The 14848-nt window shown below is 43.5% G+C and overlaps 1 protein-coding gene across 8 annotated transcripts in view; it reads right to left on the bottom strand.

Moving 5' to 3' along the window:
• The window catches only part of ak8 (adenylate kinase 8), a 39506-nt gene that overhangs the window by 5107 nt on the left and 19551 nt on the right, over window positions 1-14848 (bottom strand). For all 8 annotated transcript variants that reach the window (XR_007388522.1, XR_007388526.1, XR_007388525.1 and 5 more), the window contains 3 exons: window positions 14122-14253; window positions 13364-13453; window positions 5895-6036 (listed from right to left, as the gene is read on the bottom strand). Coding sequence is in view for 4 of the 8 variants with exons in the window: in XM_049003599.1 (XP_048859556.1) it covers window positions 5895-6036; window positions 13364-13453; window positions 14122-14253 (364 nt within the window). In the remaining 4 variants the exon portion in view is untranslated. The remainder of the gene's footprint in view (window positions 1-5894; window positions 6037-13363; window positions 13454-14121; window positions 14254-14848) is intronic.

Raw genomic sequence — 14848 nt, 5'->3', positions numbered from 1 at the left:
TGAGGGGCCAGAGGTCCCGCCCCTGCCCTGATACAGCTGCTGCTTTTCAAGACAAATGAGCTGCTACAATAAGCTCATCTCAAGCATCTCAAGTCAGAAAATATATCAACCAGATTCCAGCTTATGCTGTTCTTCTGGAACATCTGCTTCTTGCTGAACTTGTTACACATTAATAACAAGCCCTGCTCAATTGGGCTCCCGCCCGCCAACTAGCAGAAATATGAACATCTCAGCTCAACCACTCAAAGCACAAAGTCTGCACTTCCACAACCTCTTTGGTCCCTAACTGCCAGAGGCGCGTTTAAGGTGAGTACACCCTACAGGCGCTCGGCTTTCAGATTCTGATGCCGGTGGCGAGTGCGTGGTTCAGGATACGCGCTGGTTAGAGGAGCCCTTCTAGGAAATGAGGAGAGGGATCCTGGTGCCTGGCAGCGTGTGCCATGTCACCGTGGCGACCTTCTGAGAGGTACCCCATTAAAAGCCAATGCGCTGGCACGTTACACCATCACTGACTGACTTATTTATCAATTTTATAGCCCAAGTAACTAGATAGCTGTTAATTAATAAAGCTGTCAGGTAGACTGTACCACTCGCCCATCGGCATCCCATCAGTAATATTATCTCCTCATTCTATCACACCAGGTCCAAACATGGCCCTCTGGCTCAATTAAGATAATGTTATGCAAATGGGGTCTCCTGCCATTAGCTTCAGCGCCAGAGGCTCTTTATGGAGTAATTGAGCTTTTGCGGATGGCAATGTAAAAGGCCACTCTTGCTATTAACCAACATTTCTAAATGCTGTTAATATCAGAGGGCAAGGTGCCAGCGGGGGGGGGGGGGGGGGGGGGGGGCAGGGGGGGGATCCAAACGCTGAAGCCCCCCAGGATGAACGTAATGTTGTATCTATGATACAAACGACTCTGAGATACAGGTAAACATCCAGCCAACCTGTAAGTAGGGGATGATCTGAGCAGATCCCAAAGAGAGCAATGATTAAGGATTAAAATATGGGAAAAATCTAATCAAATCGGAATTTATGCTCAACTTGGCCGATGAAACCTATTCTGAGAACTTCCACTTGGAGTTCATTTTAGAATTCATTTGGAAAGTTCTAGGTGCAGGTTTTAGGGGATGGGAAAAAAAAACCTGCAAGTGAGCACTGAGATTTTTCTCTGCCCTCCGTCGCTGGCACCGTGGCGGGACAGATGCCTCCTTGCCTCCTTCCCCGTGCTCCTCATCGATGACAGACTGCTCTGTGCCATTAGGGCGGAGAAGCTGAGCCACTCCTGAAGAGAGACCTGACCTGAAAACCTTCAATATTAATGTGCTCCTGCTCCATACACTCACAGCCAGATGGTCCTGTTGATTTCCCTCAATCTTATAATGGGAGAGCTATTTGAAAAAAAGAAAATCTCGCTACAGAGGCACGGCCCTTTCGTATAACTGTATTTTGATAGAAACGATTGTGTGTGTTTTTATTTCGATTACTAAGTGGAAAGGTATAGAACTGCAGCTTCACACATTAATCATTTTATTCACAGGGAAGCCGCTTCCGCAATTAGCTAACTCTAAATAAAAAAGGCACTGCGCATTCTTCACTTTTTCTGTTTTCCCGTCTTGTTTTATCCATAATCACCAGTTTCTCTGTGTCTAGACACACATCTTGGACACCTTTACTGAACAGCCAGCTTGTGTTTACATATTGTGTGGTGTGATATTCATATAATATAAGCCCCAGTTAAGCCATGCATTAATCTGCTTCTTTATCTGACTCAAACGACGTATTTATGCTAGAGGCACGCCATTTAATTGAGGAATGAAGTTTCTGAGAAAATAATAAAGACAAGATACCCGATTCAAGAGTAGGGTCAAATTTTGATGACTTTTGCAATATTACAGAAGTCTTCATCAGATCAGCTGATGTGCCTTGTTACTTGCAATTCAGCATTCAACACACCAATAACCGTTAGGGATGTTTAAGAGTAAAACTTGCTAGTGTATCTTAGTAAATGTTATTTAAGTTATGAAAGGAAGGAGTTATAGAAAGAGCAACAGCCAGAGGGCTCATTCTTTCCCACCTCCTTCCAGGTTCTCAGAAGCATGACATACATGGACAGCGGAACAGTTTTTTTCTTCCAGCCCTTCATCGCCAAAACACAACCAAACACCTCATTAACTTCAACTTTTGTTTTTTGAGGAACTGATGTTACACAGACACCAAAGGCCCACTGTCATGCTTCAGCCTAACATGAAAAATCCTTAATACGCCTTGTATGAACTTGAATTATGGCACAGTTTGGTTTATCCTTGTGTGTGTTAAAATGTAGCTTGATTGGCGTAGTCAAAAATGTCATGTTAGGAATAAACATTAAGAGAGAAACAGAACATGTTTTGAAGATTGGCTGTTGTAGGTCTGGAAGAGGCCATCCTGGCTAATAATTGGTATGGTAACATTTTACTTATGTACTACACTCTTACTCAATGCATAAATTAACCAGAAACTAAGTGTTAGTAATGTACTGGTCACATGCTGGCTCATCAATAATCAGTCATAACGGTTCACGTGTTTCATGCAGTTACTATATTTGCTCGTGATTTGTACTTCAGTAACTAAGTTACTTGTGTCCCCTCAAGTAAAGGGTTAGCAGCAGGAACATAAAAATACTGTTTATAACAAGGGATGAGGAGCCTACAGGAGGTGAGATCCAAATGCTGATCCCCTCATGAATAACATCATTTTGTGGCCTGGGTACAATTATCTCTTATAGGTAAACATCCAGTCAACTTGTGCCCAATGCAAGAGACGTGTCTCACAAAGAACCTAACTAACCAGAAAAATTGGTCCATCTATTACGTGCATGTTACAGAAAGTTTGCAGTGCGAATGTAATTTGTGAGGAATCAATTTAAAAGAAATCACAGAAAGAATATAATATGCTGTGGAAGGTCATGTCTTGTGACTGAGGCAAAGTAAGAGGCTTGTCATGGGAGGATCTCGATGTGCATGAAGATAATATGCCTGAAGAAACCTCATTTTTCAACAAGCGACACACTAGAATCCAAAGTAGGTATGGGATTAGCCCGCATACGCTTTGTTATGAGTTAGTATGCTTCCTAGAGATCGGCATAAAGCCCACCATCCTCAAATTGATGAGACATCTCACTGTAATCGCAATTGACGTTTTTCTTTTTTTTTTCTCGTAAATTATTGTTTTCTATTAACTCTCCACTATTTTCAGCTCCTTTGTATCCTTTCTCCTTGATATCCTCTTTGAACAATAGAGCAGGAGTGGCCAATCTTATCCGCAAAGGGCCGGTGTGTGCGGGTTTTCGCCACAACTCCCTAATTAGATTACTAATTAGAGAACTGAATAGCTGAAGAGTCTTCACACCTGAACGGCTGACCTAAAGGTTATCCCGAAAACCTGCATATACACCAGACCTTTGTGGATAAGGTTGGCCACCCCTGCAATAGAGGCTTCTGGGTGATGGAAGAGGAGAGCGAAATGCTTTGGTAACACTCAACAGAGGCACCTGGGGACACACACTGCCCTGTGAACATGCGGAAACCGATTGGTGTCATGTGCTGACGCATTAATCTTAATCTTAGTTTTGTTTGAAAATTATTTAAGTTGAGAGTAATAAAACAGCACCCATAAGCCAGGGAAGTGTTTAGGTATTTTGAGGTGGGACATCGACAGGTGAGGAGCCCACCACATAAGCTACATCTAATCTTCAACCAATACTATAAAATCAATGTATTTTTCTCTCAAGGTAATACATGCCCATGCATTATTATCTGACCCTAGCTGTTAACCTTCCTCAGGCCCCAAGCTTATAGTTCCTGGTGTCTTTCTACTGTGCTGAAGCCAAAAACCTTGTTTTCATTCCTCTTTCTTACACTTTATTTAAACTTATAACTTATAACTTATAATATTCTGTCCTCCAGTTCATGTTTCTTGTCGTTCTACTCACAGTCCAGACCTAAGCAGTAGCCACAATTACATGAAATCAGTATAACTTGTAAAAATACCCCATTACCCTGTACTAGACAGGTAGCTGGATGATCGATGGATGGCTGAGCACTGGCATCCCAATCACATAAAATGAGAAAGTAAATATTTTCTCCAATTATACTATATTTATAGGACACAGTCAGAATCACTTGCCAGGTAATTTATTAAAACTATTTGAATTTAAAATTCATAGTGTTTAGTTCTGACCTCCAGTAACAGATTTGGTTCTTTGCATGTCTGCTGACAGTAATTCACCCTTATCGCCCCCTAGGGTTGCATAGCAGACAAGTTAAGCGCACAAAGTGATGATGTACACCTACCTCACATCTGTTATAATAATGGTTGAAGGTAAAATAAATACACCCATTTACCCAATACACACACAAGCAATACTAAGTAAATCAACGTATGCGTTACGTGGTTTAAGACAGTAAAATGAAAGCTGAGTGAGTGAAGGCCTTTGGCCTAGAGCACATGGGGCGGGGGGTGACAGGCATTATTACGAACACAGGAAGCCCTTCCAGTGATGACCTCACACGTCTTTCCATCCAGCACCCAATTTTGCTCACAACCAATGGGCTGCATAATCTGAGAGTGCCATCAGATCTCCAGGGGGAAGGTATGCTTTAGGGTAATCTGAGTCAGAGATCTGAGTCTACCTGTACTCATGTATTTGGGATAATTGCAGTCGTGCAGAGCTCAGGTATGATGTGACAGATCAAGAGAGTTAAGCCTCAAGAATCCGCTCCGTGTTGCTTCCTCCCTCTCATCTCTCCTTCTCTGTTCTTCTAGTGCCAGGCTATATGAATATTCTTCAGCACGCTTAACAAACGTGCAGTAAAAGGCACTGAGAGGGGTCTCTGGTGTTACTTTATCCAGAGTAATGAGACCTAATCCCCCCCTGCACCCCCATGTTTAAACAGCTCCTGGCTGAGCTGCCCAGTAATAGAGTAATTAACCCCTGCACACCCTCCCACCTTATTCCCCCTGCTTCTCCTCTGCTATAAAAATCCCTCCATTTCTGATAATTCTTCCAAAACCAGAATGAGAGGGAGAGGAGAGAGAGAGAAATTAAAATAGGAAACATTTCGTTGAGCAAATTCCCAGTCTCTCACTTTTTGTCTCACACTATATCTGCATAATAAATAAGTAAACTACCAACTTTAACACAGTTAAACACAAAAATGTTATTTAGTGAACACTATGCACAGGTTACTAAGAAAAAAAATGTGTGGAGAAATGATGGAGAGTCAGCTGGCTCCAGCACACCTGAACAATGCACCTATTCAGCGTGTTTGGGCGCACGGAACCCCAGAGAAGAGCCTCTCTTCCCTCATCAAGCATTCCTCGCATCCTACAATGGGTATGTTATTCCTGCACTGTTTGTTTTTCCTCCTCATACTTTCTGTGCATGACGAGTGATTTGTTTGCACTCGGTCCCCCACAACGATCCCTCTGGGACAATAATTCCACATCCACCCAGAATCCAATTAGAGCTATGATGGTCCTGACCGCCTGTTTTATGACTGAGAATGTCTTCACGCTGACAGCAGTTATGAGAGGTTCCGCGTGTAATATGCTCATTCCCTGCATTTCACGTTTCTCTTGCCCTTCAGTTCCACTCAAGGTGCTGTGTTTATTTCAAAACCTCAGAAAAGACCCTCTCCAGGTTTCTGTACGCTGGCCAATATTTAGAGAGTTTGGTGTAATAATTAACACTAAATACCACCAAAAGTTCAAGTGACGTGTAAGTTCTTCTAAAAATACCTACTGAATGTAGGTACTGTGGTACAAATGTGATTCCACGCCATCATAGGCGACAGGACTGAGTGCGACAGGGATAATAAGGATGGCCACAAAAGTTGTATACTGAAGGTACCTGTTAGGGATGAAGTTGGTTTCTTTGAGCATCTCTGCTTGCTCAGTGTTTCGAGGAAATCCATGCAGCAGCCACCCACGGGCAGTACAGTCCAGCCGGCCGAGCCTCTGAGTCAGAATCTGGAGAACCATGTCGTTGGGCACTGAAAAAGCCACAGAATACCAACTTTGTTGCACATGCAACAGGACGGTGGGGGGGATCGTGTTCATCTGGAAAAGCAAAGGCTCATGGATTTACTCCTTTTACTCTTATTTGTATGAGACATCTTTACACGTATTAGTCCTTGCTCACTGGTACATACCTGACAGAACTAATAAAGTCACATTTAGATTTTTGTGCTTGTGCATGAATGTCTTGCATTTAACAATAAACGAAATAAAGTTTGATCAGAAATGCGAGCACCTGCCAATGGATCGTCTAGGAAAAACCTATCAAGTATTTCAGAGTCTGATAGACATCAAAGGTAGTGCAGAAACTTTTAATTAGTGCACCAGCAGAACTGTATAAACCCTGTTAGCTTAGTTGTAAACCCCCTCCCCCCCCCCCCACCCCCCACAGCCCCACTAACGCTTTGGTGCAGACCCAGATAAATAAACAACACAGCTACTGGCATCACTGGTTCCATCTGGTGGTGGGGAGCAATAACGGAGAGAGGGCAGGGACCATGCTGATTGGCTGGTGAAAAATAACCACCTGGAGATTTCAAAGTGGGTGATCACTTGCGCTATAGACCAGCACACGGCAAACATGCAGTGCAAGTACAATTATGCATGTATAAACATGCATCCCACCCAATCTAATATGCATTCTTCAACACAAGGCATAGGAACAAGAACTTCAATAAATAAAATTGTCTATTTTTCCTTCTGATAAACCCACTGCCATAAATCAGTCTCCTACACAGAATCAAAAGATCAAGCTTCTGTGAATTACACTTTCCCCCATCTGAGATCTTATAACATAATAATATTGTATTTCAAGGTGTATGTATAGATATATTTGACTATTTTTTCCCCAATCAAGAAATATTTCCACATTAGATATTAAAAATCATGAAATTAATTAAAACACAGACACATTTGTGCGTGTGTGGATATTTTCTGAAACATCAATCTCTTATTTACAGAAAGACTGGAGACGAATATATAATTAAATATCTGTTGTTAATAAGGGAAACATCCTGATGTGAGTGACAGGAGGCTAATGGACGGTAAGAAATGGTTTACAAGAATCTCATTTTCATTAATACTCTTAAATGTGTGTTAAATACATCATCCTACATCAGATCAAGAGAGACATACAGCATATGAATATTAATATCATAAACAAAGGGACATGAAAACACAGTAAATTTCCATGTGCATTCAGTTTAATGGAAAACAAAGTTACCAGACGAAATTCGCAGTGGCGTCGCAAGGAAGGTGTTTATGCTTTTAAAATCATCACAGGGTTAAGGGTTAATAAACGGGAAATGGAAGGAGAGGTACACTGAAAAATAGCGAGGGGGAGAATTAGGAGTGGGGGGTGAAGGAGAAAATTCATTTTTCTATAAGAAAAGTGAGCAGCACCCAAGGGGTGCCTGAAGCTTGTGAAAAATTAACGTAGACGGATTCAAACTGTCCAATTTCCACATCAAACAAGCCCCGGTTCCCTGCTCCTGCTGAAGCGGCTTCAAACGCCAGAAGCCCTGGAAAGAGGCTCTTATGCTTCCCTCTCACCCCCTCTATTCATAACACTATTTTTCTATTTCCTTCATAATCCTGGTCTCCAAATCCCCAAAGCACTGTACTGGTTACAGTAGCCACTGTCTCTCCTCTGCCTAATTATACCCTTGTGAGTCTATTAATCAACTTGTAAATTATTTAAGGGAGAGCTTCTCTGCCTGCCACTTGCACTGACACTGGGAGGGAGGGGGGGTGGTATTGTGAAAGGGGGAGAGAGAGAGAGAGAGAGAAAGGGAGAGAGAGAAGGAGGGGCCTTCAAATGACACTGGCAGAATCACTCTGGTCTCAGAATCTATCAGTTCTGGTGTTTTAGCACCCAAGTGAGACAGAACTCGCTCAACATTTACTTCTATTTTATACATAACATTTTTCAGTATTATGAATACATAAATATGTACAGCAATGTGGATACTCTTATCACATACTATTTTCCTGGGGATTGCAAACTTTAGCCAGCCCGGTTCCCTTGTGCAGGAATTATGTGCCTGTTAGTAGTTTGAATCTTTTTGCTACGTATCTTTGTTTCAACTGCATGCCAACTTTAAGGTGCGTGCCTTTTTAATGACTTCCTTTCCTACCATTTTCCACAGAAAAATGAATTTTATAGTACAGCAGAGGTCATAATTATTTTTATAACATGCTTGGTTCCTCTTGATTATAATATACTGCGCGGGTTCTGATATAATTTTTATTTTTTATGGTTCTTATGTGCCTTGACGCATGAATTTCATTTTAACTGCTACAGTGGCTCTTTTCATAATTTTTTCATACGCCTCGACTGTCCAATGAAATCATCATCCGCTGTCAGAATTTCATTTCGCCAATCTCCAGGTCCTTTCATGTTTCGGCTCCTTAGCGGCATGAATGGATTCCCGGCTTTGTCAGACCCTACCCCATCTTGTTCCTGTTCATTGTCCCGAGAAGACATGCCTTCTTTGAATTTTACCAATTAATTGCGAATCAAAGGGGTTTTAAAAGTGCATGCAAAAGCATCTGCTCGTCTTATCTTGTGAGAGCTTTCAGGTAACAAAGGGCTACATGGAGAAGAGAGAAGGCCGGCACTGATCCACATGCAAACGCTACAGATATTCTCTAAAGGATGCTCCACTCATTTGGAGCTACAGCTATTTCCCCCCGCTAAGTTCCTGAAAATGTATTCCAGGTCGATAAGATGACATTAAATTCTACATATTGTGGAACCTTTCCCCTATGCATTAGAAAAGGACAAGGGTGGCAGTGTCCAATGAAAACACAGAGATAAAGCAAATAAAAAATAAGGACTCTGGGACATGGTTACAGTGAAGATGGGGGCCCTCTGTAGGTACTCTGTAGAGCTCTCCTAAGGTTCTCTGTGAGAGCGGCCCACCCTCAGCCAGCCTCACCTCGCCCCCCCCCCGGTCAGCACCCCGCTCATTAGGCCCGGACTTGGCGTGCATCGGCAGTGGAGTCCCGTCGCTCTCGGTGGAGTGGCAGGTCTCCGCGGGATGTTTATTAAATTAATAAAAAGTTGCTCAAGGCAAATGGCGCAGACGGAGGCCGAGGATGGTTCAGTGATTGGCATCCGCGGCAAGGTGGCGACCTCTCTGGGGGGCCGGGGGGTGGGGGTGCGGGGGGTGGTGGGGCCGCTACGTTCGCAAACTGACCGTGACGGAGCACTGCGGGCCGGCCAGCTTTGCCCCCCCGCTCTCGCAACACTGCACGCCATTATGTGGGATGAGGGGCTCAGGGCTCCATGCGCAGAGATAAAGGAAAAGAAAAGACGGTAAGGAGGGAAGTGACAGTTAGAGGGAAAACTCACAGCTTCAGCTTGTGCTCAACCAACACACGTGTAATTTAAGGTGTCACCCCCCTCCCCCTCACACACCCCTGGGAAAGACACTATGATTAGGGGACAGTTTGGGTGAAGCTCGGTTCCTGTGACACCCAGCTACTCAAAAGTCAGAATCCACATTTGGGTCAAGCTGTAGGATTATTCGTCTGTCAGTATGAAGAATGGATACAATGCAGCTCCCTCCTTCAATAAATTGTTCATGGTACTGTCATGTGTGTGTGTGTGTGTGTGTGTGTGTGTGTGTATAGATTATTAACAAAATTTTTATTGACTGATACAAGCCTGGCTGACAAAATCAAACAAGTCATTAATTTAACATGTGCTACTTTTCACCCTGAATTTTGAGCAAACATTTATACAATTAGGGTCATGGCGCTACACAGCCTATTTGAGGAAACAAAGGGCGTGAGCAGGTGGTGGGGGGCGTGGCCTTCGGCCGTCTCTGGAGGGAGTGCCAGGTGAAAAGGGTTATTCACATAGATTAATTCCACCTGCCCCATGCTCTCGGAGATATGTATAAATTGGTGTGTTCCGTTCTGTTCTGGCTCTGACCGCCCCAGTAACCCGGATACCACTATGACATCAGTCCCTGCACCCGTAATCTCCTCCCATGTGATGATTTCTCCTGATGCGTTGGTCCCGTGTTCGTTTATATATGTCTTCACCTGTGAACGCTGCTCCTTGTTTTTGGTCCAATCGAACTGTGACAAAATGTCACATGATTCCATACGGCCAGGGAGGGGTGCCAGTCTAGAACTGGGCGTTCACGCTAACATTTCTATACGCTTGCGGTGGTACTGAACCACCTATTCACCGGAACTGTGGGAACAGTGGGATTGAACTGGCTTGAACACGGGGAAGACATGCGACAGGCGCAGGGGTGGCGACAGCTACACGCTAACAAAGCCAGAGGTGTGCAACAACAGCCACACCAGCCGGATGCTATTAAACACATGCTCATTCATAGAGTATTAATAGTATATAAAACTGGAGGAATGAAATGAGAGCGTCCGTGAAGAGAATTCTGCACATCTGGCTCATGCTTAAGCTGCAGTTTCCTGGTACTGAGGCTTTCCGGCAGAAAGGCCAGTTTACCCAGAAGACCACGCTTGGCTTTGCTGGCTGACCCTCTTGGCTGTGGCATCAAAGCCGTCTTACTCACAGAAAGAGAGTCAGTGAGCAATCTGGAGTTTACAATGGATAATATTGGGATTACAATGACAATAAAATGCGAAAACAGAATATGAAATGATATGTGAGTGACTGATGGGAATGGAACACAAAGAAGTCCAACACATTTTCATATCCAAAGAACACACCCTGAATATGGGTGTGCGCCTACATGCATTCCCAAATGCATTTAATAATGATATTAATCTGCACCGTCCTTCCTACAAGTCATAATTTTGCTAAACATAAACACGAATAACTGAATTCCTAACGGTCGTGCAACCCCATTTCCAAAAAATTTGGGACGCTGTGCAAAATGTAAATAAAAGCAGAGTGCAATGATTTACAAATCATATAAATCAATATTTAATTGATGATAGAACAAAGACAACATATGAAATGATGAAACTAAGAAATTATATTTTTTTGTGACAAATATATGTTCAGTTTGAATTTGATGCCAGGATCATGATTCAAAAACATTGGGAGAGGAGTGTGTTTACCGCTGTACTTCATCGCCTTTTCTTTTAATAACACTCTGCAAACATTTGGGAACTGAGGAGACCAGTTGCTGGAGTTTCGAAAGTGAATTCTTGTCCCATTCTTTCCTGATATAAGATGCTCAACAGTTCGGTCTCCGTTGTTGCATTTTTTGTTTCATGACGCACCAAATGTTTTCAGTGGGTGACAGGTCTGGACTGTAGGCACCGGGACTGGAACTCTTCTACTACGGACCCATGCATTGTCTTACTGAAACATACAAGGCCTCTGCAAAACATGTTGTCTGGATGGCAGCATATGTTGCTCCAAAACCTGTATATATCATTCAGCATTAATGGTGCCTTCGTAGATGTGCAAGCTACCCAAGCCATGGGCACTAATGCACCCCCCCTACATCACAGATGGTAGCTTTTGAACTGATAGCAAGTTTGATGGTCCCTTTCCACTTCAGGTCAGAGGCTGCGGTTGCCCCCAATTTCCCAAAATAATTCTAAATTTTGATTTGTCAGACCACAAGAGAGTTCTCCATTTTGCTTTGAGTCCAGAGAATTTTGCGGTGTTTCTGCATCCTGCATTTGTGGATACAGTGATGAACATGTTCACAGACAGTGGGTTTTGAAGTGTTCCTGAGCCTATGCAGAGACTTCCACTATAAAATTGTGTCTGTTTTTAATACAAGGCAACTTGACGACCCGGAGATCACGGCTATCCAGTATTGGTTTCCAGTCTTGTCACTTGCATACAGAGATTTCCCGTGATTCTCAGAATTTTTTTTTTATGATATTATGCACTGTCGATGATGCAATTCCTAAATTCCTTGCAATATTATGTTGCGGAACGTTATTTTTAAATTGTTGCACTAGTTGCCCACTTAGTCTTTCACAGAGAGGTGAACTTCTCCCCATCTTCACTGCACAGAGACTCTGCTTCTCTGGGTGGCTTGTTTTATAACCAGTCATCTTACTGACCTGTTGCCAATTAACCTAATTAGTTGTGAGATATTCAACCACGTGTTTTGTTTTAGCATCACACAACTTTTCCATTCTTTTGTCGCCCCTGTCCCAACTTGTCTGAAACGTGTTGCTGGCATCAAAATAAATGAGCATATATTTGTCATAAAGCAATAAAATTTCTCTGTTTTCAACATGATATGTTGTCTTTGTTCTATTTTCAATTAAATATGGGTTTACAGGATTTGCAAATCACTGCATTCTGTTTTAATTTACATTTTGCACAGCGTTCCAACTTTTTTGGAGACGAGGAAGTACTTAGCCATATTCCAGAAAAAAATGAAACCACATGATTAAAACACAAACTTTAAAATAAACATAAACAAAAAACAAAACAAGACAAAAAAGCTACTCTTTCTCAGCTGGGGAGTCTCATAGGGGGAAGTCGCAGCTAAGTCATTAGCATGTAAACTGGGGGGAAGGATTGTCATCGCGGAACATTAAACGGAGGGAAGTGAGAAGAGTCCATTTTCATGTGCAAATGAGAGTCGGGCCACAGCCGTTCATTATTATTTCATCAGCTAGATGCTGCCGCCTGGTCACACGTTTCACCCGCTACCTTGCCGGACACTTCCATTCTGACCGTGCCAGCAGGCTGTTTAGGCTCAGGCCGTGATGGTGAGAGCTCCAAACCATCATGAAAAACGGTGGGGGGGGGGGGGGGGTGTCACCAATCCATAAAAAGCAGAATTCCAGCTCTGCACAGAATTGGTGTCACATGTGCAAATTGCTTGAAATTCTGAAGTGTCTTGACTAAGCTTCACTTTTGAGTTAAAATAAGTGTTTGCGCCCTGTGACATTTTACAGCCTTGTGAGAATGGATCATTCCTGCATGGATGGCAGGGGCAAAAGGACAACACCCCAGTCACCTGCATGTACATAACCTGGGCGGTGATCCCAGCTAGACAAAACACAACATGTTATACACTTAGTGGGTATTACACTGCCCTGTTGATTACATCAGTTTACTAATTTCTGTAAGGCAAACCTTACAGTGCTTGTGGACGCACTAGTGGCCAGGTGTAAAAGACATACTATTGGATTTACGAGAAAGGAAGGTGCCTGAGCACTGAATTATATCGTGTTTGTGACCGTCAAAAAAATCACAGTAGCTCTCCACTAAGCAGAAACAGGGTATCCAATATCCTTTCACGTGACACTAAGAACCCCCCCCCCCCCCCCCACATGCACCTCCTACTCCACAACCCCCTCAGACCTTCTTCGTGGCTGTACCTTGCTCTCCGGATGCCAGGTAAGGTTTAATGAGCTCTCCCATACTTGTCTTGTCTGCAGAAACTGCCTTCAGAAGCTCTCCACAGCAAACTACAAGGGAGAGAGAGGTTAAGAAAGAGAGAAAGTAGGATATTAAAGTTTAAATAAACAGAATATGCAATGTAACCTTTCAGGCTGTGAAAGTAAACAGTACAGGAAAAAAAGAAATATCCTATGCTTGTTGTTGGAGTAGTATAACAAAGATTATGTATGGCACAGAGGAGAATCAGAGAGAATGAAAATTATTGGCAAAATCTGGACACAGGCCTGCTCACCTCCGAGACTCAAAATAAAATATTTACCATGTAAATACCTGACGCATGAATTCTAAATCAAGATTAGATCATCTCTCAAATTATAGCCGTGACATTTCTTGAAGAATAAAGCGCAAACAGTTACAGATGCCAAATAATTAGCATAATTAAAATTTGCGCACACCTGCCCTTAGAGATACTGTAGCTACCTGGGAGCCATATGGCGCAATCACGCCCTCCAAATCCACAATCGTGGGGTAAATAACGGGCAAGAACACGGCAATGAATCTTGAGAACGAGGCGGAACGACCGAGAAAGGCGATAAAGATTATGGGTGGGAAGAAAGAGGATTTGTTAAAAAGGTGAGCGGTAACCACTGAACGGAACATGAAGGGCAGGGGTAAGTCAGAGAGGAAAACGGCGGCGGCGGGAGAGACGAAGTGCCGGAGATAATTGAGAGCTCACTGTTGACAAGGTTGTATTTCTGAGAGATCAGCGCAGCCTGCAGTCTTTTTCCAGAGCCTGGGGGTCCAAACAGAAGGACCCTGGGCATGTAGGGGGCCAGGGACCGGGGCCGGTGCTGGATGTAGCTCAGCGCTGTGGGGACAGATGAAATGAAAATGAAACAAAAATATAATGATATTTATTTATTTGCCATTTGCACAAGAATGAGTACATGTGGATCTCAGCAGTATAAATGCCTACCGATGGTTACGACTATGGGGGAGCGGACGGGAAACATTCACTCCAAAAGAGCCCGAGGAGCAGGCATCCCAAAGGCCAGGGTGAAGGCAGGGCTGACAGCGAAGGATGCTCCACGTGGGGCCACATTGCTGCTCGCGCGTGTGGGTGCTTCAGCCCATTTTAAGGACTCGCTTGGGCGCAGCGCGGCGTCTAATGGCACGCAGGCGGCGGGCGTCACCTCCGCCGCTGCTCTGAATTATATTGCCGGTGAACTACTTTTTTTTGCCTTACTCCCCTAGCCTACCTGCAAAAGGGAAATTCTCTAAGGGCAAAGCGTTATAAATGTCTCTAATTATAATCCCCCATGTCAAAAACAAAGAAGCAGCAGATGCATACTGTAGCGCGCCGGGGCGTCCTATCCCTTCAGCGAAGATTAAAAAAAGACTTCAATCGGCTCCTGAGAGCGCTATAAATCTGGGGAGGTTGCTGCAAGAGCCTCCCGCCCCCC

This window comes from Brienomyrus brachyistius, chromosome 2, assembly GCF_023856365.1.
Source record: "Brienomyrus brachyistius isolate T26 chromosome 2, BBRACH_0.4, whole genome shotgun sequence".
NCBI lineage: Eukaryota > Metazoa > Chordata > Actinopteri > Osteoglossiformes > Mormyridae > Brienomyrus > Brienomyrus brachyistius.
The sequence above is the reverse complement of the archived record's forward strand: the minus strand, read 5'-3'. Positions and strand labels throughout refer to the sequence as shown.